This window comes from Notolepis coatsorum, assembly GCF_963971535.1.
Source record: "Notolepis coatsorum genome assembly, chromosome: 5".
Taxonomy (NCBI): domain Eukaryota; kingdom Metazoa; phylum Chordata; class Actinopteri; order Aulopiformes; family Paralepididae; genus Notolepis; species Notolepis coatsorum.
Genome location: NC_140169.1, coordinates 32,111,977 through 32,139,320, shown reverse-complemented (window position 1 = coordinate 32,139,320; position 27,344 = coordinate 32,111,977). Strand labels below are relative to the sequence as shown.

At 46.3% G+C, this 27,344-nt stretch overlaps 1 protein-coding gene across 1 annotated transcript in view; it reads right to left on the bottom strand.

The window, feature by feature from the left end:
• The window catches only part of LOC311228031 (bone morphogenetic protein receptor type-2-like), a 323,498-nt gene that overhangs the window by 121,850 nt on the left and 174,304 nt on the right, over positions 1–27,344 (bottom strand). The window contains 2 exon segments of the mRNA XM_084313923.1: positions 12,002–12,181; positions 25,360–25,551. Of these exon segments, the coding sequence (XP_084170049.1) occupies positions 12,002–12,181; positions 25,360–25,551 (372 nt within the window).

The following is a 27,344-nucleotide window of genomic DNA, read 5'->3' as shown; positions in this document are numbered from 1 at the left end:
TAGAACCAACGCTCTAAAGAAAACTGCAATGTATAGAGCCATAACATACTGGAATAGGATCCCATTACATATTATACGGAAGGAAAACAAGGACAGTTTCAAAAAGAAACTCAAAGGAGCCATAATCCGGAAGGAAATTAATATATGTCATGCATGAGTGTAGCTGCAGCCATGTTATCCAAAACGTCTTCTGATTACTTTGTGTGTTTTTTTTCTTTTTAAAGGTATGGTGAAATTGATGTTTTAGTAACATTGATGAGCATTCTAAAAGCAATTCTTAAAAAGATTAAATTTTAAAAACAATCTTAAATTGTATTTAACACTGTATTTTGTATTTTGTTTTGTTTTTTTGTTTTCTGTTTCTTTGCTTGCATGTACTTTTAGCCATCTTAATTGTTAGTTTCATTGTGTATTGTATGTTGAGTACTGACTTTTAATAATTCTGTTTTGCAATAATTGTTTTTGTATGTTTTTTTGTGTGGACCCCAGGAAGACTAGCTGGTTGCCATGGCACCAGCTAATGGGGATCCGTAATAAAATCAAATCAAAGCTCCTAGTGGTCAACAGTGTCAGACTGTGGTTGTACTGGGCAGCTCCTAGTGGTCAACAGTGTCAGACTGTGGTTGTACTGGGCAGCTCCTAGTGGTCAACAGTGTCAGACTGTGGTTGTACTGGGCAGCTCCTAGTGGTCAACAGTGTCAAACTGTGGTTGTACTGGACAGCTCCTAGTGGTCAACAGTGTCAGACTGTGGTTGTACTGGACAGCTCCTAGTGGTCAACAGTGTCAGACTGTTGTACTGGGCGGCTCCTAGTGGTCAACAGTGTCAGACTGTGGTTGTACTGGATAGCTCCTAGTAGTCAACCGTATCAGGCTGTGGTTGTACTTGGCAGCTCCTAGTGGTCAACAGTGTCATATTGTGGTTGTATTTGGCAGCTCCTAGTGGTCAACAGTGTCAGGCTGTGGTTGTACTAGGCAGCTCCTAGTGGTCAACAGTGTCAGGCTATGGTTGTACTGGGCAGCTCCTAGTGGTAAACAGTATCATATTGTAGTTGTATTTGGCAGCTCCTAGTGGTAAACAGTATCATATTGTAGTTGTACTGGACAGCTCCTAGTGGTCAACAGTGTCAAGTCAAGTCAAGTCAAGAGTTTTATTTGTCACGGCATACAAGTATACAATGAAATGCGGGTGGTCTTGCCCGCAACGATGTGCAATACAGTAGTAATAACATATAATAGAATCCAATAGAACAACATTGTGCAATAAACAAGTAACATTGTGCAATAAACAAGTAACATAGTAGGGCATATCGGTATATGTACATAAGTTATTTACAGAGCATGGAGGACATGCTAGGTCCTTTGGTAGTGCAATACACTGTTAGCTACGGATGAGGCACTGGGTCTTTCTGTACATGCTAATTTATAGAAACTCAGGTTATACTATACTATTTTTAAAGTGACCTTTCCTTAGTGGCCATAAGTGTGGGCGTGTGCAGCATGAGTGTGTGCTTGCTCATGTTAAAGTGGCTGCTAGTGTGTGAGCGTGTACAGTGTGTGTGTCGTGTGTGTGCTCATGTGTGCTTGTGTGTGGAGAGTTCAGTGTTCAAGGCTCTGATGGCCTGGGGGAAGAAGCTGAGCTGAAGTCTCTCTGTCCTAGTAGCTGGTGTTCGCAGGCGTCTGCCTGACCTCAGCAGCATGAACAGGCTGTTGTTGGGGTGGTGAGGGTCTTTCATTATTCTGCAGGCTCTGGATTTGCACCTCTTGTTGTATAGAACCTGCAGGGGTGGTAGTGCAATACCCGTGGTACGCTCGGCTGAGCGCACCACTCTCTGTAGGGCCTTCTTGTACTGTGCCGTGCTGTTTCCATACCAGGCAGTGATGTTTCCAGTCAAGATGCTCTCTACAGCTCCGGAGTAGAAGGACTGGAGTATCTTCCCAGATACTCTGAACTTCCTTAACTGTCTCAGGTGGTAGAGGCGATGCTTTGCCTTTTTTTACGACTGAGTCTATGTGTGTTGTCCATGTCAGATCCTCTGCGATGTGGACCCCCAGGTACTTAAAGCTGCTCACCTTGTCCACGGTAGCCCCGTTAATCATCAGTGGTGTGTGTGTCTCCTGCTGTCCTCTCCTATAATCCACGATCAGCTCCTTGGTTTTACCAATGTTCAGGAGCAGGCTGTTGTCCTGGCACCAGCGTTCCAGTACCTCAACCTCCTCCCGGTAGGCCTTCTCGTCGTTGTCCGAGATCAGCCCCACCACCACTGTGTCGTCCGCAAACTTCACTATGGAGTTGGAGCTGAACTTGGCCACACAGTCATGTGTGTATAGTGAGTACAGCAGGGGGCTCAGAACACAGCCCTGGGGGGACCCGATGCTCAGGGTGATGGTGTTGGAGGTCTGACCCCCCACCCTGACCGCCTGGGGCCTTTCACTCAGAAAGTCCAGTATCCAGGCGCTCAGAGCGGAGCTCGGACCCAGCTCGATCAGCTTGTCCACCAGTCTGGTGGGGACTATGGTGTTGAACACTGAGCTGTAGTCAATGAACAACAGTCTCACATAGCCCCCCTTCTGACAGTCCAGGTGAGAGAGGGTGCTGTGCAGTACTTGGGAGACCGCATCGTCAGTGGACCTGTTTGGCCTGTATGCAAATTGCATAGGGTCCATATCACTGGGGAGGGAGGCACAAATGTGATCCTTGACCAGCCTCTCGAAACATTTCATGGCCACAGAGGTGAGTGCCACCGGTCTGTAGTCATTGAGACCTGCTGGGGAGGGTTTCTTTGGTACCGGGATAATGGTAGACATCTTGAAGCAGGCAGGGACCACTGACTCCTCCAGGGATCGATTAAATATGGTGGTGAACACAGGGGCTAGCTGGTTAGCACAGGACTTAAGTATGCGTCCTGTTATTCCATCTGGGCCAGCAACCTTTCTGGTGTTCACCTGCATAAATGCTCTTCTCACACTGTGTACCGTCAATGAGAGAGCGTCCCCGCCCCCCCGCGGATGCCCCCCCCCCCTCCACAACAGCCGGCGTGCCAGTGACGTCACTAGCCGGTGAGCTAGCGACGCCGCTGTTTGCACCAAACCGCGCGTAGAAGGTGTTGAGCTGGTCCGCGAGGGAGGCGTCGTCGCTCCCCATTGAGGGGGCGCTGACTTTGTAGTCAGTTATCGTCCTCAGTCCCTGCCATAAGCCTCTTGTGTCATTCTGTGCCATTTGTGCCTCCATCTTGTCAGCATACGTCTTTTTCGCAAATGTTTAACAGCCTTGCGCAGAGTGTAGACAGTTGTCTTGTACTCTTCCATGTTTCCTGACTCTCTGCCAAGGTTGTAGGCAGTGATGCGAGAGTTCAGAGCTGCTCTGATAGTACTGTCCACCCATAATTTCTGGTTCTGGAACACCCTCGCCTTCTTTGTGGGGACAATACTATCAGAAAGTGTTGTTATGAAGGACACCACAGTGTCTGTGAACTCGCTGACGTCACTGGCGCTTCCCTCAAACATTCCCCAGTCGACGTCCTCGAGTGCGTCCTGAAGCATGGCCTCTGATTGGTCGGTCCATCTTTTTACCTCACGTGACACGACGGCGTCACGTGATCTTTGTTTGTAAGCCGGTACCAGGATAATGGCGGCATGATCCGACGTGCTCGTCGTTCCCGCTAATGGTGGAGCCGGTACAGCCTTGTATCCGGCTCTGAACGGGGTGTAGCAGTGATCGAGTGTATTTCCTCCTCTGGTGGAGCAGACGATGTGTTGAAAGAAAGACGGCATTACTTTCTTCAAATTCGCTTGGTTGAAATCCACGGCTACGATCATGGCCGCGTCTGGGTGTTTGATCTGATGTGTGTTTAGATGATCGTGTAGCTCCGCCAGCGCCCTGGCGACATTCGCTTGGGGAGGGATGTATACTGCAGTCATGATTACTGCGGTAAACTCACGTGGAAGATGGAAGGGGCGACATTGGATGGAGAGATGTTCCATGTCCGGGGAGCATGAACTGGAGAGTACCTTGATCTCCTTGGGGTTTACCCAGCCGTTGTTGGTCATGAGACAGACACCCCCACCGATGCTCTTCCCTGAGGCTTCTGTGCGGTCCGCTCTGAAGACGGTGAAGGAGTCCGATGGAGAGACGCTGTGGTCCGGAGTCGCTGGTTTCAACCAGGTCTCCGTGAAACACAGGATATTGCAGTCCCTCATCTCTCGCTGTGGTTGTACTGGGCAGCTCCTAGTGGTAAACAGTATCATATTGTAGTTGTATTTGGCAGCTCCTAGTGGTCAACAGTGTCAGGCTGTGGTTGTACTGGGCAGCTCCTAGTGATAAACAGTATCATATCGCTGCTGTCGGGACAAAACCTCATAACTCCAAAAACCCAACTTTTCAGCAGATGAAAAAAACGAACACAGATTTGAGGGTGAATAGAGTTAGGAGGTTTAGACAGATGATCGGTTTAATGCGTTCCCATTGTTTAAACTTTGTAAAACCCACACACACATATGGAGGATGATCTACGGAGTTGATTTATATAAAAAAAAATATATAAAAAAAATGGAGTTATGAGGTTTTGTCCCGACAGCAACGATATTGTAGTTGTATTTGGCAGCTCCTAGTGGTCAACAGTGTCATATTGTGGTTGTATTTGGCAGCTCCTAGTGGTCAACAGTGTCAGACTGTGGTTGTACTTGGCAGCTCCTAGTGGTCAACAGTGTCATATTGTAGTTGTATTTGGCAGCTCCTAGTGGTCAACAGTGTCATATTGTGGTTGTATTTGGCAGCTCCTAGTGGTCAACAGTGTCAGACTGTGGTTGTACTGGACAGCTCCTAGTGGTCAACAGTGTCATATTGTGGTTGTATTTGGCAGCTCCTAGTGGTCAACAGTGTCAGGCTGTGGTTGTACTTGACAGCTCCTAGTGGTCAACAGTGTCATATTGTAGTTGTATTTGGCAGCTCCTAGTTGTCAACAGTGTCATATTGTGGTTGTATTTGGCAGCTCCTAGTGGTCAACAGGGTCAGGCTGTGGTTGTACTGGGCGGCTCCTAGTGGTCAACAGTTTCAGGCTGTGGTTGTACTGGGTGACTCCTAGTGGTCAACAGTGTCAGACTGTGGTTGTAGTGGGTGGATCCTAGTGGTCAACAGTGTCAGGCTGTGGTTGTACTGGGCAGCTCCTAGTGGTCAACAGTATCAGGCTGTGGTTGTACTGGGCGGCTCCTAGTGGTAAACAGTATCAGACTGGTTGTACTGGGCGGCTCCTAGTGGTCAACAGTGTCAGGCTGTGGTTGTACTGGGCAGCTCCTAGTGGTCAACAGTGTCAGACTGTGGTTGTACTGGACAGCTCCTAGTGGTCAACAGTGTCAGACTGTGGTTGTACTGGGCAGCTCCTAGTGGTCAACAGTGTCAGACTGTGGTTGTACTGGACAGCTCCTAGTGGTCAACAGTGTCAGACTGTGGTTGTACTGGGCAGCTCCTAGTGGTCAACAGTGTCAGACTGTGGTTGTACTGGGCAGCTCCTAGTGGTCAACAGTTTCAGGCTGTGGTTGTACTGGGCAGCTCCTAGTGGTCAACAGTTTCAGGCTGTGGTTGTACTGGGCAGCTCCTAGTGGTCAACAGTGTCAGACTGTGGTTGTACTGGGCAGCTCCTAGTGGTCAACAGTGTCAGACTGTGGTTGTACTGGGCAGCTCCTAGTGGTCAACAGTGTCAGACTGTGGTTGTACTGGGCAGCTCCTAGTGGTCAACAGTGTCAGACTGTGGTTGGACTGGGCAGCTCCTAGTGGTCAACAGTGTCAGACTGTGGTTGGACTGGGCAGCTCCTAGTGGTCAACAGTGTCAGACTGTGGTTGTACTGGGCAGCTCCTAGTGGTCAACAGTTTCAGGCTGTGGTTGTACTGGGCAGCTCCTAGTGGTCAACAGTGTCAGACTGTGGTTGTACTGGGCAGCTCCTAGTGGTCAACAGTGTCAGACTGTGGTTGTACTGGGCAGCTCCTAGTGGTCAACAGTTTCAGGCTGTGGTTGTACTGGGCAGCTCCTAGTGGTCAACAGTGTCAGACTGTGGTTGTACTGGGCAGCTCCTAGTGGTCAACAGTTTCAGGCTGTGGTTGTACTGGGCAGCTCCTAGTGGTCAACAGTGTCAGACTGTGGTTGTACTGGGCAGCTCCTAGTGGTCAACAGTGTCAGACTGTGGTTGTACTGGGCAGCTCCTAGTGGTCAACAGTGTCAGACTGTGGTTGTACTGGGCAGCTCCTAGTGGTCAACAGTGTCAGACTGTGGTTGTACTGGGCAGCTCCTAGTGGTCAACAGTGTCAGACTGTGGTTGTACTGGGCAGCTCCTAGTGGTCAACAGTGTCAGACTGTGGTTGTACTGGGCAGCTCCTAGTGGTCAACAGTGTCAGACTGTGGTTGTACTGGGCAGCTCCTAGTGGTCAACAGTGTCAGACTGTGGTTGTACTGGGCAGCTCCTAGTGGTCAACAGTGTCATACTGTGGTTGTACTGGGCAGCTCCTAGTGGTCAACAGTGTCAGACTGTGGTTGTACTGGGCAGCTCCTAGTGGTCAACAGTGTCAGACTGTGGTTGTACTGGGCAGCTCCTAGTGGTCAACAGTGTCAGACTGTGGTTGTACTGGGCAGCTCCCAGGTGTGAATGTGTGGAACTGTGTGAGTGAGGAGCAGGGTGTTCTGGGTAACTAAAACAAAATACTTTAAAGCCTGATTAGAAGCAGGAGACACACATCTGTATGTAATCTGTGTGATTTATGAGGCTCTACGAGAGCCTATGGTAGACCGTGTATGTATACGGAGAGAGACGAGGGACACACCATGTCCCAAACCGCAAAGTCTCAGGGAGGTCTGGGTTTTGTTTTCTGCCTGGCAACACCCCCTACGAGGTGGCTGATTGGACAGGATCGAGTAACATTTGTTAAATATGCAAGCCCTCACTGCCCGCCCCCAAAATAAGGGATGCACGCACGCACGCACGCACACACACACACACACACCACACACACACACACACACACACACAATAGGGCTGAGCCCGAACGTTCGAACGTTCGTTCGTTACACTGACATTCGGACTTTAATTAATGGGTTCGAACGTTCGGTGAAAAAAAAAGAAAGGAGGCGCACAGGGTTGAAGCGATGTGAAGAGGCGGCGCTCGGCTCAACCAGTATGGTCTGCCGGGCTGTAGCTGGATACTATTGTCTCAACCAGAGCTCTCAACCAATGCAATAGAACAATTTTGATTGACAGGCGATTCTGACAATTACATCACACCGCTTGCACCCGTCTCTGCTGTTACCACCAATCGGCAAGCGTTTATTCGTTTTTTACTTCCGGCAATGCCGCCATTGATCTGCTTGCGAGAAGCACAACAGACTTACCATAGCTAATATGTTAGCTTCCCGCCGAGAACGTAGATGAGGATGACCAAACGAGTCATAATGATTTTACTGCAACGAATGTTATAATAAAACAAAGCCTTTCTATACATGTGTCTGATTGAAAACTTTATTAACAGACTGCATAATGGGTACAACTCAGGGCTCTTATGAGCAACGGAAGCCCAAGGGGACGGCTGGGGCGCATGGTGCTCCCACTTAGGTGGGAGCACCATGGTTGACCGATGCCCAGGACGGGCGCGCATCCGTGGGGTAAGACGGCCGGTGAGAGCGCGGCGCAGAGCCAATGGCAGTGACATGATGGGAATAGCCAGACTCTGAGGACGAGTGCTTGCTACTTGCTATGTTTGGGTAAATAATATGCTGATGTTATTGAACGTGTAACACTAACTATATAACGTTAATGCCACAAAACGAATGCCTTTGTTTATCTAGCCCCTTACGTGACTGCGGTGTGCAAGGGCTATTGTTTATCATAAGTAGTAACTTTGATGCAGTAGCTTGTTTATTTTCTTCTGAGTGCTTTGTTTAATTACATGTTTACATGAACAGCCACCACTGTAAACAACATGTTTTTCACCAATATACTATGCAATGCCGCCCTCCGTAGGATCTATAATAATACAATAAAAATTTTAAAAATATATTATTAAAAAATTTAAAAAATTAAATTTATTAAAACAAAATTTAATAAAAAAATGAAAAGAAAAAAAACGTTTGAACGTTCGTTCGATAAACCCTGGCGAACGTTCGAACCCTAAAAACAGGGTTCGGGGACAGCCTTAACACACACACACACACACACACACACACACACACACACACACACACACACACACACACACACGCACACACTAAGGCTGAGCCCGAACGTTCGAACGTTCGTTCGTTACGCTGACATTCAGACTTTAATTAATGGGTTCGAACGTTCGGTGAAAAAAAAAGAAAGGAGGCGCACGGGGTTGAAGCGATGTGAAGAGGCGGCGCTCGGCTCAACCAGTATGGTCTGCCGGGCTGTAGCTGGATACTATTGTCTCAACCAGAGCTCTCAACCAATGCAATAGAACAATTTTGATTGACAGGCGATTCTGCCAATTACGTCACACCGCTTGCACCCACCTCTGCTGTTACCACCTATCGGCAAGCGTTTATTCGTTTTTTACTTCCGGCAATGCCGCCATTGATCTGCTTGCGAGAAGCACAACAGACTTACCATAGCTAATATGTTAGCTCCCCGCCGAGAACGTAGATGAGGATGACCAAACGAGTCATAATGATTTTACTGCAACGAATGTTATAATAAAACAAAGCCTTTCTATACATGTGTCTGATTGAAAACTTTATTAACAGACTGCAGAATGGGTACAACTCAGGGCTCTTATGAGCAACGGAAGACCAAGGGGACGGCTGGGGCGCATGGTGCTCCCACTTAGGTGGGAGCACCATGGTTGACCGATGCCCAGGACGGGCGCGCATCCGTGGGGTAAGACGGCCGGTGAGAGCGCGGCGCGGAGCCAATGGCAGTGACATGATGGGAATAGCCAGACTCTGAGGACGAGTGCTTGCTACTTGCTATGTTTGGGTAAATAATATGCTGATGTTATTGAACGTGTAACACTAACTATATAACGTTAATGCCACAAAACGAATGCCTTTGTTTATCTAGCCCCTTACGTGACTGCGGTGTGCAAGGGCTATTGTTTATCATAAGTAGTAACTTTGATGCAGTAGCTTGTTTATTTTCTTCTGAGTGCTTTGTTTAATTACATGTTTACATGAACAGCCACCACTGTAAACAACATGTTTTTCACCAATAGACTATGCAATGCCGCCCTCCGTAGGATCTATAATAATACAATAAAAAATAAAAAAATATATTATTAATTTTTTTTTAATAAAAATCTATTAAAAGATTTTTTTATTAAAAAAACAAAAAAAAAACGTTCAAACGTTCGTTCGATAAACCCTGGCGAACGTTCGAACCCTAAAAACAGGGTTCGGGGACAGCCTTAACACGCACGCACGGGCGCGCACACACACACACACACACACACACACACGCACGCACGCACACGCACGCACGCACACACTGCCAGAAGAGAGGCCCCCTCTATTCTGAGTTGACAACTGTAGGTTTCTTGCTTTCACAACACAATAAAAGATAAATAGGCTCCCTGTGTGTGTGAGTGCATGTGTGTGTGCATTTGTGTGTGAGTGTGTTTATGCATGCATGTGCGTGCGTGCGCATGTGTGCATATTGTGTGCATGTGTTTGTGTGTAAATAGATCCTTCACAAATCAGAGCCTCACAAATAGATTCTTGCCTGCACCACACAGGAGAGAGAATAGCTCCACAGCTCAAGATAGAAAACCAAGTCTGAACACACAGTCAAGCTCTATCTGTACAGTATGTATGTCTGTCTGTCTGTCTGTCTGTCTGTCTGTCTGTCTGTCTGTCTGTCTGTCTGTCTGTCTGTCTGTCTGTCTGTCTGTCTGTCTGTCTGTCTGTCTGTCTGTCTGTCTGTCTGTCTGTCTGTCTGTCTGTCTATCTATTAGGGGTGGAACGGTACGCATTCGAACCGTGTACCGAACAATACACACATGCCCCGAACCGTGGAGGTTGTACCGAACAGTACGCATTCGAACCGTACACCGTTCGGTACGACCTCCACGGTTCGGGGCATGTGTGTATTGTTCGGTTATATAACGTTAGCCTCGAGCTAGGCTAACGTTACGTTAGCTATGAGCTAACTAACTTTAGCCGTGAGCTAACTAATGTTAGCCGCAAGCTAACCGTGGAAACGCTCAGAGAGAAGTGACTCCACGACACCAGTTCGATTAGTGGGGAAGGGGGGTATATTGACGAGGCTTGACAACAGAGGTTCAAAGATAACTGTTTGTGTTCAATAACGAGCCAGGAGACTAGAGCGTCTGTGTCAACTGCGTCTGCAACCCATAACATCCTGGTCCCTGCTGCTGGAACGTACTACCAACTCCACACACCACTGTGGGGGGGGGGTTATATTCCCCATTCCCTTGTAACATCTGCTTTTTTTTAAGATAACAACAGTTATACAACATTCCTTAGTGCAAATTATTATTAATACAAGAAACCCCATAAACGTCCTTATTTAAAACCCTAATCATCTTTTCTGTGACTTTTACTTTTTGATAAGAAAGTCTAGTGCTGGTTGAGCATTATGCATACTTTATGTTGGCCTTTGTCTATAATGTGGCCACAAAAATGGAAAGGTTTAATAATTTTTTGTTTGCACTAAGTTAATACTTTGACAAATGTTGCCTATATTTTTCAGTCAGTTCGGTCTTTGTGTGCCAAACATTATTAAAGGTAAACCTTTTTTTTACCAAATAAATGAGAAGCATGTTTAAATTGGCAATGCCTCCCCTCTTGCTGTACCAAAATCTCTCCTAGCTCTAACCGTCACTGTCAAAATAATGTGCCTGATGTCAAATGGCCTCATTCTTTCAGTTTTTGCATGACTACGTCCTTGAGAATAACTGAAAAGTTGGATTATTTTTAGGCTATATATCTTATGTTGATGTATGGTGTTACGGTGGAGGTAGGTAGAATACAGTTTTGCAGAAAGGGAAAGGTATGGAGGAGGCAAAGATGAGGATTGAAGCTTGGAGAGGGAGTTTACTGTAGAATCCAGTGCAATACAACGAACATACAGAAACTACTTAACAACCTACTCAACAAAACAACAAACACTAACACTTACTATAGGATGACAGCACAATACGGCGTGAACAAAACAACAAACACTAACACTTACTATAGGATGACAGCACAATACGGCGTGGCCAGGAAACGGGGAAGGAGACAGGAGGAATGTCGCCACAAGGAAGGGAGGACAGACAGACACCTAAATACCCAGACTAATTAACAAATCAAGAACACCTGGTCAACACAGAATCACAACACAACGACAATAAAGCAATGACAAACTAAACAACAACTAGACACTACGGCAATGACACACAACAACACAACAAGGGGGTGACATCACACATAGACAGGAGTGGCCCAAGATAATAAACAATTAGACACTAATTCTATTATTTGGAACCAGAGCAAAATGGCCGCCTGTACCAACAGGCTAGTCTGGCCACTAGAGGGTAGGAGACCAATGTTAGGCAGAGAGCCAATGTTGGGTGGAGGGCATTGCCCACTATTAGGTGGAGGGCACTGCCCAATGTTACCATCCTGCCCAGTCCATCCAGGACCGGGCCTAGGATCGTGATAGTATGGTATTTTTGGAGTGTTACATTTTTTAAATCAAAAACAACGTATACCGAACCGAACTGAAAACCATAACCCTAAAGCCGTGATACAAACCGAACCGTTGATTTTGTGAACCGTTCCACCCCTACTATCTATCTTATCTATCTATCTATCTATCGATCGATCGATCGATCGATCGATCGATCTATCTATCTATCTATCTATCTATCTATCTATCTATCTATCTATCTATCTATCTATCTATCTATCTATCTATCTATCTATCTATCTATCTATCTATCTATCTATCTATCTATCTATCTATCTATCTATCTATCTATCTATCTATCTCTATATGACTCACATGTGGGTTGAGCGGACGTGGGGCTGGGTGGAGGGAAGTCTTCAGTGAAGTTGAGGTTACACATGTCTGTGCTGCAGCAGCAGAACCGGTAGGTTCCGTTCTGGATGAGGGATGGCGTGGTGGTTACTAGGCAACGGTCGTCATGACATTCCTGCTGGTCCCCGATGTGGGCCCAGCAACCTGGCAGAGAGAGAGAGAGGGGGGGGGGGGGGGGAGGGAGAGACCCACTGAGGAATGAAAAGCTGACCTTGTAAAGATGGTTGTATGATGACGATGATGACAGGAATAGCGAGAGCGAAGGCATCATGGACGAAACTAGAAGATCTTACAGTAATGTAACCTTCCTCTTGTTGCTGTTCATTCATCCACATGATGAATGAACAACTAGTGAGGACATTTCTGCCCGACCATTATGTCATTATGTCTCGTGAAATGTCACAGAAATGTTTGGGTTGGAAATATTTTTTTACTCCAAAATATCCCATTAAGACACCAAGACCTTGAAGAACACCTTAGACAAATTGATCTAGGGCTGGGCGATATGGCCTAAAAATAAAATCTCTAAAATGTTTTCACACCACATCCGATTTACGATTTTAATAGATCATTTTAAAACTAGAAATGCCAAGGAAATCATTCAAATAAGCTTTGTTTTTATTTGACACAAAAATGATCAAACCAAGATGAATTTCCCTATTGGGATTGAAGTGCAAACCTAACTTTCACCAATCTTCACTTGATTTTTTTTTATAATATATATTCTGTAGTGTGGTAGTGAAATGGTTAACCCTTTGTCGTGTGGCAGTGAAAGGGCTAACCTTCTGTATTGTCGCAGTGAAAGTGTTAACCCTATGGTAGTGTGGTAGTGAAGGGGTTAAATAATCAGCACAACAAAGCCCACCTAAAATGTTTTGTTTTTTGAAAAAATCTTTTTAGGAGGTTAAAATAATTGAAGGGTCTGGTGATGCCACTGCTTTCCATCACTGCCAAGAGGAAGGAGATGATACTGTGGACAACGTAACATAATGAATGACAGCAGGGGGCCTGGTGGTTACAGACTGTCATCTAACAGAATATCACAGGTTAGATTCCCCGTAAAGGTCAGTTTCAAGTTCAAGTTTCTTTAATAGTTGTCATAGTAAAATACAGAATATTTTTCCATGGAATGCTTTTTTCTGTATGAGCTCCTGAGAGTGTGCTAGATAAAACGTATACAATAGACAAAGTCAAGAGTACGTAAACAAAAAGTGTTCAGTCAATCAATATACATTATATACAATATACAATACAGAGTAAAAGAAAAAGAGTAACAGTGAGGTACAATGCAGCAATGGGATCAGGTACAACTTATGGTAAGGTGCAATGAGGTATGAGTTGTAGTGCCAATCTCTTTGTTAATATATATAAAGTGTGTTTAAGTGTTTAAAGTGAGTAGAGTGGGTGTTACCGTGAGTGTTTATTTAAAGTGAGTGTGTGCGTGTGGATGTGTGTGCTGTGAGTGTAGATGATGGGTTGTTAAATAATGTCATTGGGTCTCATTCCCGAACGAAGTTACGACAAAAAATTTCGTCTTAGCCAGATTTCGGCCAATTTAAGACATATTAGGGCTGGGAGTGGGAGTCCCCAAATTTTCCTGAGATCAGATTTGATCGTGGCTGAGAGCAGATTTAAGAGTGCTGAGGAGCACTCTTAAATATGCTCTCAGCCACGATCAAATCTCATGATTGATTGACTAATTTAAAATGTCATTATAACTTGACAGACTGTGTTCTCATAGTGATTCCTTCACGTCAACGCTACAGGCCTCCTTGGAATTAATTACTTAATCATAATTAAAATAAATATGACAATATTTGTACGATAAGAAATTACGCATTTGATGTCGGAAAAATAAATAATATGGATTCATCTGATCACAGGGCAGCTGCTTAACAATATCTGAACCAGCTATGTTGGACAAATGTATAATTACTTTAATTACTCAGATATTCAAACACAATTATGCAATTATTGTGAAATGATTGAAAATAATAATTATTTAATGCCTTCTGTGGAATTTGTATTTCTTATTTGTTACACATCTGTTTTAATGATTAATTATATACATTTGAAAGAATGCAGGTCAACATGCAATGTATCCCATTGATTGGTATACAATGGGACCAGTGCATGTGAGCGGATCGGAGCGTGAGCGGCGCGGGGCGCGGAACGGCCGGTTTTGACGTGAGCGAGGAGTGGGTTTTAAAATGAGTCGGCGCGACGTCCGGAGCGAGAGTTCTCCTCCGCTCCAATCCACTCCAGGCCGCTCACAGTGGTTTAACACTGATGTAATAATATACATGCAGTACAATGCCAAAGCAACAGATGGCGATGTACAAACATGAAGGCCATTTTCAACCAATGAGAAGGGTGAACCTGTGATATCATGTTCAGGCTTCACTCCTCCTCCTTCACTCACTCCTAGAAAAAGTATCGACGCCATTGTTGTTGACGTTAGCTTACATGCTAACGTTAATGGCAGCGACCATAGCATTGTGGCTCGGCTAGCCTATCATCGCTTAGTAGAGCTAGTGAATGGATAAACAACGTTATTTAACATTGCAGAATGGGTACAATTACAATGCGGCTCAATACAAACAATTGTTAAGGGGCCCAGGGGGTGTAGACTGTTGTAGTTTGAGCTAATTTACACCATGCTCAAAAAAAAAAAAAAAAAACTGCCGAGCGATCTGGCGCGGGGAGCGGGGAGCGCTCGATTCAAGGTGAGCGGGGAGCGAGCGGAGAGCGACTTGGGGGCGGGGTCAACATGAGCGATTAGCGGAGCGGACCAAGCTTTAAAGAGCGAAGAGCGGATTTCTCGGCCGCGCCGATCCGCTCACGTGGCCTGAATGGGACATACCTTTGTTTGATTGATTGATTGAAAACTTTATTAACAGATTGCAGAATGGGTACAGTACAGTACAGCTCAATTCATCATAACATATATGACACACATGACACAGATAGACAGTACTGCTACATCTATACATTTATGACATACCAGATTTGCAAATACAGTACTGTTTGTGATACAAAAAGAGTCCAGAAAAGAGAGTACATTTGACGTAGAAACTGTTGGAGGAGGTTGGGTAGGAGGGGTGGTAGACTTACACTGTACAAGCATGTACATTGGAATATTGACAAAACCATACTTGGTCATTTACTGTACATTGGAGGGGGTTGATATAGCTATAAACCTGCATTCCTTCGAATATATCATTAATAGGGATGCCCCGATCACATTTTTTGCCACCGATACCGATCACCGATGGCCGTGAGCCATATCGGCCGATACCGATCGTTTTTGATTAAAAGAAATTAAAATTTATTTTATATTATATATATTATATAATTAGACTTGTACTTGTATTATCTGCGAGACATCGCCACCACGCAACAAGCTCCACTGTCTGTGTGTACTCTAAGTACATCATAATCCTATCTTACACTCCACTCTGAAAAATCTCCCTTTCCCTCCCACTCTGCTATTTCTCTACTTCCTCCCTGCCACTCTTGACACCACAATGTGTCTCATATCCACAATCCGCTCCCCCAGAACAGACTCAACCCACCCACGGCAGTTTGCTAGCAACCCGGCTAATCTATCCTACCCTCCTACAGCCACTAATACACCTGTCACAGTACAGGGAGGCCTATGGAATTGTCAATCAGCAGTCAAGAAAGCTGACTTCATTACTGCCTACGCCCATAGTCAAAATCTGCAGCTCCTGGCTCTAACTGAGACCTGGATAACCCCCAATAACTCATCAACACCTGCAGCATTATCTACAAACTATAACTTCACTCACACACCTCGACCTTCCAGGCGGGGTGGAGGCACTGGCCTCATGACATCTCCTTCATGGACTACAAACTTAACACCCCTCCCAGCACTGTCACTCTCCTCTTTTGAATATCATGCAGTATCTGTCTCTAATCCTTTCAATCTCACCATTGTTACACTCTACCGCCCTCCAGGTCCGCTCGATCACTTCACAGATGAGCTGGACATGCTTCTAAGCTCCTTACCGGAAGATGGTACCCCTCTCCTTCTATTGGGCGACTTCAACCTGCCTGACTCATCTCAGTCAGTCATAGTAGTCTCCCTCCTACAATCATTTGACCTGACTCCCACTGCCATGCCTCCCACCCACAAAGCAGGCAACTCCTTGGATCTCATATTTTCCCGTAACTCCAGCATCATTAACACCACGGTAACTCCCCTACATGTATCTGACCATTCCTTCATATCCTTCTCACTAACTCTCATGCTTAACCGAAAGGTCTTCACCCCAACTCAAACCGTCTCACTCAGACGCAACCTGCCCTCCCTATCCCCCTCCACCCTCTCCTCTGACATACTATCCACTCTACCTTTGAGTGACACCTTCTCTGCTCTCTCCACAGAGATGGCAACCTCCACCCTCCTCTCAGCCCTTGCAACCTCCTTCGACAAGCTCTGTCCCCTCGTTGAGAAACCTGCCCGCCGTTCCCCACCCAGTCCATGGCTGACAGATCCAGTGAGAGAACAAAGACAGGTCCTGAGAGCAGCTGAAAGGAAGTATAGAAAGTCACGCCTCACTGCTGACATCGACACATATCACAACCTCTTGTTAACATTCTCCAAAACCATTACTAATGCCAAAGCTTCTTTCTTTCACCATAGGATCGAGGCCTCTGCCAAGAATCTTCGCAAACTGCATGCTAACATGTCCTCCCTCCTCACTCCCCCCCCACCCCCCCCTCCCTCATCTTTCTCTGCCGAAGACTTTGCGATCTTCTTTGAGGAAAAAGTGGAGGACATCCGCAGCTCCTTCTCCCAACCCCCACCCATTCCAAATGCTGAATCGAGAACCTCATCCTTCACTCTGTCATCTTTCTCTCCCATTACAGAAGCCGAGACCCTGACACTGGTAACGTCGAACCGTCCGACTACATGCCAGCTGGACCGGCTACCTTCCCCACTCCTCCAGACCATAGCACCAGACATCCTCCCATTCCTAACTGCAACCATCAACTCCTCACTCAACTCGGGGGTGGTCCCCACCTCCCTAAAACAAGCCAGAGTCATGCCCCTCATAAAAAAACCATCCCTGAACCCTACCGTCATAGGCAACTACCGTCCTGTCTCTCTTCTCTCCTTCCTTTCTAAAACACTTGAACGTGCTGTATCCAACCAACTTACTGCTTATCTCTTACAGAATGACCTCCTAGACCCTAATCAGTCAGGCTTCAGGACTGGTCACTCCACAGAGACAGCCCTCATTGCGGTCACAGAGGCACTTCACTTAGCAAAAGCGAAAGGCCTCTGCTCTGTCCTGATTCTCCTAGATCTATCTGCAGCCTTCGACACAGTCAACCACCAGATCCTCCTCGCGGCCCTCGCAGGAATGGGAGTGGCTGGCTCTGCGCTGACATGGTTGTCATCATACCTCAATGACCGCTCCTACCAAGTGTCATGGAGAGGGACCCTGTCGGCCACCCGCCCCCTGCGGACGGGTGTCCCCCAGGGCTCGGTTTTAGGACCCCTTCTCTTCTCCCTCTACACTAAATCACTGGGTAACATTATCACGTCTCATGGCTTCTCCTACCACTGTTATGCCGACGATACTCAACTCTTCCTCTCCTTCCCTCCCTCAGATATCCACGTCTCTGAGCGGATCTCGGCCTGTCTGTCCGACATCTCCGCCTGGATGACGACCAACCACCTCAAACTGAACCTAAGCAAAACAGAATTGCTCCACCTGCCGGCCAAATCCTCCGCCCTGACCGACCTTTCCATCACAGTCGAGAATGCAGCTGTGACCGCGTCCCCGACCGCCAAGAACCTTGGTGTTGTCCTCGACGACCAGTTGAACTTCTCTGCTCACATCGCAGCGACAACCAGAACCTGCCGATTCCTCCTGAGCAACGTCAGAAGGATACGGCCCTTCCTGACAAAAGAAGCCACCCAACTCCTCGTCCAATCAACAGTCATCTCCCGCCTCGACTACTGCAACGCACTGCTCGCTGGCCTCCCGGCCACTGCCACTAAGCCTCTTCAACTCATTCAGAACGCAGCGGCCCGCCTGATCTCAAACCTACCGAAGTCGGCCCATGTCACCCTACTTCTTAGGGACCTGCACTGGCTCCCCATTGCTGCACGAATCCGCTTCAAGGCCCTCGACCTAGCATACCGTGCGGCAAAGGGAACTGCTCCCGCCTACCTCCGGTCAATGGTCTCTAACTACACACCCTCAAGACCCCTACGCTCTGCATCTTCTGGCCGCCTCAGACCTACTCCTATCCAAGCTCTGGGAGGGTCATCAAAGAGAAGTCGCCTATTCTCAGTCCTTGCCCCACAATGGTGGAATGAACTACCCACCCCAGTTAGGACAGCCGAAACACGTCCAATCTTTCGCCGTCGACTAAAGACGCACTTCTTCAACCATTATCTGAATTAAAAAAAAAATAAAAAAAAATAAATCTAACCCTAACTAACCATACTGTCATGCACTTGTCCTAATAAACTAACCTACACTGTAGCACTCAACACTTTGATGAACATTGTTACTCAGCTGATAGAGTTGTGCCCTTCCTGATGGCTTGTCGTACAGAACTTGTAAGTCGCTTTGGATAAAAGCGTCAGCTAAATGACTAAATGTAAATGTAAATGTACTCTAGTAGCCTCCAGCTACAGCCAGGATTCTCCGGAGCTGCAGCTGGACCTATACTCGAGTAGCCTCGAGCTACGGCCAGGATTCTCCGGCGCTGCACCTGGACCCTATTGGTATAACGTTACTTAACTGTGCTCAGCAAGCCCTCAGCTCGAATACGCATCGAATCAGTGTTATAAGACATTGATATCAGGAGCTATCTGTAGCTACTGCTAGCCGGATATATAACGTTAATACAACGCCTCAGTGAATTATTTAGTTCAATGGGACATTTCGTTTTTAACAGTGAACTAACTTGCGCTAACGTGAGCTAACAGCTAACAGCTAACAGGTATCATACCTACCTACTATACTTGCTAGAGCGTTTGTTGATGTCAGGAGCTATCGGTAGCTGGCCGGCTAGATACCGTTCGGTTAGACAATGCCTCATCATGTATTAAACTAAAAGTGAATAGTTGACTGGGTCATTTTGTAACGGTAGCTAAGCTAACGTTAGCTCAGGGAGACGCGACGCCGACACGCCGTCCTCCCGTGTCTCACTAGACTAGACCTGTGTTTACATGCGTGCAGGAGGGGCTGGACTCGAGAGCAGACGCCGCACCACCGGTGTCTGAGACAGAACTCAGCGACAGCGACTGAGATCGGGTTTGACGATCGGTGAAAATAAAACATTATCACCGATCACCGATCGCATATTTATACTGAATATCGGCCGATAACGATCGGTGGCCGATCGATCGGGGCATCCCTAATCATTAATCAATTAAACTTATATTGAAATACACTATATAGCCTATGCACCAACACTGAAATGACAGTGGATAAATAAATAAGAACTAAAGCTAATCGGTGGAAATAGACTGCATTAATATTCCATAACAAGTCTTGTGTGCACCTACGAATGAACAGTAGCCTATAGTCAAGTCAAGTCAAGTCAAGTCAAGAGTTTTAATTGTCACGGCATACAGGTATACAATGAAATGCGGCTGGTCTTGCCCGCGACGATGTGCAATACAGTGGTACAACCTATAATAGAATCCAATAAAAATACAGTGGTACAACATATTAATAGAATCCAGTAAAAAACAACAGTGCAATAAACAGGTACATGGTGTGCCATCTCGGTATCTGTACATAGTATTTACAGAGCATATAGGACATGCTAGGTAGCTTTAGTAGTGCAATACACTGTTCCTGATGTTATACTAATTTAAAGTGGCCTTTCCTCTGGCCATAAGTGTGCGTATGTGCGGCATGAGTGTTAAAGTGGCTGCTAGTGTGTGAGCGTGCTCAGCGTGCGTGTCGTGTATGTGCTTGTGTGTGCTTGTGTGTGGATAGTTCAGTTTCTGTGTCTCTCAATGTTCATTGTTCAGGGCTCTGATGGCCTGGGGGAAGAAGCTGAGCCGAAGTCTCTCTGTCCTAGTAGCTGGGGTTCGCAGGCGTCTGCCTGACCTCAGCAGCTGGAACAGGCTGTTATTGGGGTGGTGGGGGTCTTTCATTATCCTGCAGGCTCTGGATTTGCACCTCTTGTTGTATAGAGCCTGCAGGGGAGGTAGCGCAATACCCGTGGTACGCTCGGCTGAGCGCACCACTCTCTGTAGGGCCTTCTTGTCCTGTGCCGTGCTGTTCCCATACCAGGCAGTGATGTTTCCGGTCAAGATGCTCTCTACAGCTCCTGAGTAGAAGGACTGGAGTATCTTCCCCGATACTCTGAACTTCCTTAACTGTCTCAGGTGGTAGAGGCGCTGCTTCGCTTTCTTTACTACTGTGTCTATGTGTGTTGACCATGTCAGATCCTCTGAGATGTGGACCCCCAGGTACTTGAAGCTGCTCACCCTGTCCACGGTAGCCCCGTTAATCATCAGTGGTGTGTGTGTCTCCTGCTGTCCTCTCCTATAATCCACGATCAGCTCCTTGGTTTTACCAATGTTCAGGAGCAGGCTGTTGTCCTGGCACCAACGTTCCAGTACCTCAACCTCCTCTCGGTAGGCCTTCTCGTCGTTGTCCGAGATCAGCCCCACCACCACCGTGTCGTCGGCGAACTTCACTATAGGCTTAACTATGGAATAATAAGCCATACTGCGTTCATTCATTACGCCCGCCGTAGGCTATATATATTATATTTCATTCATTCATTCATATACAATACTGCCGCGCGTGTGTACCGCGAGCTGTATATGATGCCAATACATTAATCTAATCTAGTTTTGATGGCACGCAAGCGTGATTACGAAACCTAGCCGCATTTCTCGGAGACGCTCTCTGATTGGCACTGACTGACGCTAGGTTTCGTAATCACGCGGCTCGCAAGACTCGCAAAGCACTTCCGCCATTCCATTTGCACACAGCTGCATCACTAGTTGCCTTATAAGTAGGGATGCACAATATTGATTTTTTGACACCGATACCGATAACTTTATGCTCCTCAAGCCGATAACCGATATCGATAACCGATATTTATTGTATTATAATTTTTTTTTAAATGTATATATATATATATATATATTTTTTTTTTGTATCAATTTATCAATCAAAAAAGGGCAGCTGGATTAACCATATCTGAACCAGCTATTTTGGACAAATGTATAATTACTTTAATTACTCAGATATTCAAACACAATTATGCAATTATTGTGAAATGATTGAAAATAATAATTATTTAATGCCTCCTGATGGTCTGGGGATAGAAGCTCCTTCTGAGTCTCTCTGTACTGGCCATGAGACTCCGGTATCGCTTGCCTGACCGCAGCAGTTCAAAGAGGCAGTTGTTTGGGTGACTAGAGTCTTTGATTATTCTCTTAGCCTTGCTCCTGCAACGCTTGTTGTAAATGTCCTAGAGAGTGGGAAGCCCACCTCCAATTGTGCGTTCGGCTGAACGGGCCACTCTCTGTAGTCTGCTACGGTCTTGTGCAGTGCTATTCCCAAACCAGGAGGTGATGTTACCAGTCAGGATGCTCTCTATTGTGCATGAGTAGAAGTTCTTGAGTATCTTCGGACTCACTTTGAACTTCCTTAGGCGCCCAAGGAAGTAGAGGCGTTGCCGTGCCTTTTTCACTACACTGTCAATGTGTGTGGTCCATGTCAAGTCCTCGGATATGTGGACTCCGAGGTACTTAAAACTGTTCACTCTCTCAACCGGTGCCCCGTCGATGCTGAGGGGGCTGTAGTCCCTGACCCCCGTCCTCCTAAAGTCCACAATCATCTCTTTTGTTTTGCTGACGTTCAGGGAGAGGCAGTTCTCCTGACACCACCGTGCCAGATCCTCTACCTCTTCCAGGTAGGCCCTCTCGTCGTTTGCAGAGATCAGGCCCACCACTACTGTGTCGTCAGCAAACTTGATGATTGTGTTGTTGTTGTACCGCTGTGCCACACAGTCGTGTGTGTACAGCGAGTAGAGGAGGGGACTCAGAACACAGCCCCGGGGGGCCCCTATGTTGAGGGTGATGGATGAGGAGGTGCATTTGCCTGCTCTCACCACCTGGGGTCTTCCCATCAGGAAGTCCAAGACCCACTGGCAGAGGTCATAGTTCAAGCCCAGGACCCTGAGCTTGACTACGAGCTTGGAGGGGACTATGGTATTGAATGCTGAGCTGTAGTCGATGAATAGCATTCTCACATAGTTCCTCTGCCTCTTGTTCAGGTGTGATGCTGATGTGTGCAGCACATGGGCTATGGCGTCCTCTGTGGACCTGTTGGGGCGATATGCAAATTGCAGGGGGTCCAGGTTGATGGGGAGGGAGGAACAGATGTAGCCCTTCACAAGCTTCTCAAAGCACTTCATGGCTATGGAGGTGAGAGCTACAGTGCGATAGTCGTTGAGACAAGCAGGCGTGGATTTTTCTGGGTACAGGGATAATGGTGGACTTCTTCAGATAGGTGCTGAAGAAGTATGCTTACAGTATGCTTCTCCCTGCTGTAGTGGCCTTGAGCAAGGCAGTGATCCCCTACCAGCTCCACCTACAAATGCCTGACCCTGGCCTGCCCTCTGACCTCTGAACCCTCTGGTGAGATGTCTACATGTACTGTATGTGTGTCTCAGAAGGAGATATTAATGTCTACATGTATGTGTGTCTCAGAAGGAGATATTAATGTCTACATGTATGTGTGTCTCAGAGAGATATTAATGTCTACATGTACTGTATGTGTGTCTCAGAAGGAGATATTAATGTCTACATGTATGTGTGTATCAGAGGGAGATATTAATGTCTACATGTATGTGTGTCTCACAAGGAGATATTAATGTCTACATGTATGTGTGTCTCAGAAGGAGATATTAATGTCTACATGTATGTGTCTCAGAATGAGATATTAATGTCTACATGTATGTGTGTCTCATAGAGATATTAATGTCTACATGTACTGTATGTGTGTCTCAGAGGGAGATATTAATGTCTACATGTATATGTGTCTCAGAAGGAGATATTAATGTCTACATGTATGTGTGTCTCAGAGGGAGATATTAATGTCTGTGTGTCTCAGAAGGAGATATTAATGTCTACATGTATGTGTGTCTCAGGGGGAGATATTAATGTCTACATGTATGTGTGTCTCAGGCCATGTCCTCACGTATATGGATCTTTTGCCAAACGGATATTCTCAGGCTCCGTTTAAAATAAAATCCCCGTCCACACCACAGTGTTAAAAAAAAAACTCCATCCAGACACAAACACATAAACGCATATGAATTGCTCCAACAAGCATGCGGGCCAGCAGGTGGCGATAAGCGATATCCTATACGAGCGTTCAGGACGACAGAGAAATGATAGAAATTGTCCATTGGTTCACCCAGCCCACTTCACCATTCCTAGCATTTCCATTGGCTATATTGACATACATACAGTAGATAATAAATAGATATAGAGGTGGATTAGATGCAGTCCAGAGTAAACAACCAATCTAGATATGTCACGATTTAATGCTTTACTTCTGTGCACTGGGCGACGGAGATACAATGACAATGTATTCAACGGATTCTGAAACTAAATATGGCGAGTCCTTATCACAAACTATATATATACTAATTACAACAAGACATTCATTAATTGCATTGTACTGTTCACGTGCCGTCGTCGCATATATAAGTAAGGATAGTTTGAATGACATTTCAGCACGCAGGTGCTGTCCACCGAAGTTATTATTACTTCAAAGCGCTACTGCCTATATGGATAAAACAAGGTGTAATAAGGATGTTTTAGGTGGTGGTAGTTTCTCTGTTAGGACATAGTCGGTCTGATATATATTAGAGAAATAGTAAAGTAATATTCGCCAAACAATCTGACGGGCAAGATATTATTACGGCCCGCCACAGTCTGAGCATGCGTAGTGAGCTGATTTTCATTGGCGCCGGCAACTACAAATTGAAATCCTGTAGTGACAGAAAAACCTCTCAAAAAAAGAAGTTATGGCGAAACAGACAGCAAAACGTGATTCCTTTCTATGGACAGATGACGAGGTGGAGTTGCTGCTGAGTGTAACTCTACAGTACAAGACGACCAAGCCACAGGAGAACGTCGACCGTTAATGCGTATGAATGTCTGTGTCCACGGGCAAGCTATATTCACGTAACTCACATATTCAAATGATTCCTGTAATTCCTGTACAGTAACTATTCAACTAATAATGTTAAGTTATTATTAGGTCATTCTGGGACCACTCACGTGTGATGCCAACATCCTCAACTATCCGCAACATCAGAGCGCATCAGGTGCAGACCTCTTCTGTCGCGAGTCTATTAACTGAATTTAGAATGCAATTTGGCTTTTAACTGAAGCAGGGCGCAAAACTAGACATGTTTAGCAAAACATTAAATATCTTTGCTACAGTTTGTGATAATGCCTTGCCTTATTTTGTTTCGGAATCGCGATATTGTGATCTCAAGGTCTCAACATGACATTGTATGATATCTCTCGAGAAATAAGCGGACGAAAGAAACGCCACTCGCCACTTAAATAACTCAAAAACTTTCGAAACACGGTTTATATTAACTTAATAAATAAACAGAAACGAAATATCTACTTATGTAAACGAAAATGTCCAGTATAACTAAATAACAGATACATCCCTATTAGCGTCTGATGGCCGAATCTGTCGGCACTGGAGTATACAGTAGCTGTTACATCTAGACATTCATGAATGATATACAAGATATACAAATATACAGTACTGCTTAAGAGGCAGAGATCAATAAGAGAAAATATATACATTCGAGGGGGAAGAAACTACATGCTATTTCTGTCATTTCAGCACCAGGCGCTGTCCATCTTATTGCCTCTGTGCGCTTCAAGGCTAGGGCGCCTATTGTATGGATGGAACAACAGTCTGTCTGAGCATGCGTAGTGAGCTGTGGCGTCATCATTTATCTAGACTATGCGTTTACAGTGGCTGCACGGATCCACTGAACGGATATTTTGGAAAATCTTCACTTTAAAATGCGTTTAAGAAAGTCTCCGTTTATATCTCTGAAAACACCCTTTACGTGTGGATGAGAGGCCCAATCGTGGAATAAAATGTGCATTTGGCAAAAGATCCATATACGTGGGGACATGGCCTCAGAGAGAGATGGTGAAATGTCTACATGTATCCACATGTGTGTGTGTGTGCATTTATATAGCTATGTTATGTTCTGTGTGTGTGTGTGTGTGTGTGTGTGTGTGTGTGTCTCACCTTGTTTAACCAGGTGTATTTCTCCATCTCTAATTTTTTCCCACAATCCATAGCAGCGAGAGCCTTTACTGCAGCGAATCGTAGCATTTTCCCTGAGCTGTCCTCGAAGCTCATTGGTTGAACTGGCCTGTTGCTCCTCCCACTGCTGCTGCTGGTCAGCGAAGGCACACTCTCTCTCCTCCGTCTGAGCAGCTAGAAAAATAAAGAGACAATATATAATATACAATATATATATAGGGGAGAGGGAGAGGGGGGACATACAGAGTGAGAGGCAGAGAGAGAGAAAAAGAGAGAGGGAGAGAGAGGATATATATATAGAGGATAGAGAGAGAGAGAGAGAGAGAGAGAGAGAGAGAGAGAGAGAGATAGTCAAGTCAAGTCAAGTCAAGAGTTTTAATTGTCACGGCATACAAGTATACAATGAAATGCGGGTGGTCTTGCCCGCAACGATGTGCAATACAGTGGTACAACATATAATAGAATCCAATAAAAACAACATTGTGCAATAAACAGGTAACAGGTAACATGGTGTGACATCTCGGTATCTGTACATAGTTATTTACAGAGCATATAGGACATGCTAGGTAGCTTTGGTAGTGCAATACACTGTTCCTGTTATTCTAATTTAAAGTGGCCTTTCCTTTTGGCCATAAGTGTGCGTGTGTGCGGCATGAGTGTGTGCCCGCTCATGTTAAAGTGTTAAGTGGCTGCTAGTGTGTGAGCGTGCACAGCGTGTCGTGTGTGTGTTCATGTGTGCTTGTGTGTGGATAGTTCAGTGTTCTGTGGCACTCAATGTTCATTGTTCAGGGCTCTGATGGCCTGGGGGAAGAAGCTGAGCCTAAGCCGCTCTGTCCTAGTAGCTGGGGTTCGCAGGCGTCTGCCTGACCTCAGCAGCTGGAACAGGCTGTTATTGGGGTGGTGAGGGTCTTTCATTATCCTGCAGGCTCTGGATTTGCACCTCTTGTTGTATAGAACCTGCAGGGGAGGTAGTGCAATACCCGTGGTACGCTCGGCTGAGCGCACCACTCTCTGTAGGGCCTTCTTGTCCTGTGCCGTGCTGTTTCCATACCAGGCAGTGATGTTTCCGGTCAAGATGCTCTCTACAGCTCCTGAGTAGAAGGACTGGAGTATCTTCCCCGATACTCTGAACTTCCTTAACACTGTCTCAGGTGGTAGAGGCGCTGTTTCGCCTTCTTTACTACTGTGTCTATGTGTGTTGACCATGTCAGATCCTCTGAGATGTGGACCCCCAGGTACTTAAAGCTGCTCACCCTGTCCACGGTAGCCCCGTTAATCATCAGTGGTGTGTGTGTCTCCTGCTGTCCTCTCCTATAATCCACGATCAGCTCCTTGGTTTTACCAATGTTCAGGAGCAGGCTGTTGTCCTGCCACCAGCGTTCCAGTACCTCAACCTCCTCCCGGTAGGCGTTCTCGTCGTTGTCCGAGATCAGCCCCACCACCACCGTGTCGTCTGCGAACTTCACTATGGAGTTGGAGCTGTACTTGGCCACACAATCGTGTGTGTAGAGTGAGTACAGCAGGGGGCTTAGAACACAGCCCTGGGGGGACCCGATGCTCAGGGTGATGGTGTTGGAGGTCTGACCCCCCACCCTGACCGCCTGGGGTCTTTCACTCAGAAAGTCCAGTACCCAGGCGCTCAGGGCGGAGCTCAGACCCAGCTCGATCAGCTTGTCCACCAGTCTGGTGGGGACTATGGTGTTGAACGCTGAGCTGTAGTCAATGAACAACAGTCTCACATAGCCCCCCTTCTGACGGTCAAGGTGGGAGAGGGTGCTGTGCAGTACCTGGGAGACCGCGTCGTCAGTGGACCTGTTTGTCCTGTATGCAAATTGCATAGGGTCCATATCACTGGGGAGGGAGGCACAAATAGAGATATAGAGGTATAGAGAAAGGGAGAGAGGGGGGGTAGAGAGGGGGGATAGAGAGATAGTGGGTAGAGAGAGACAGGAGAGAGACAGAGAGCG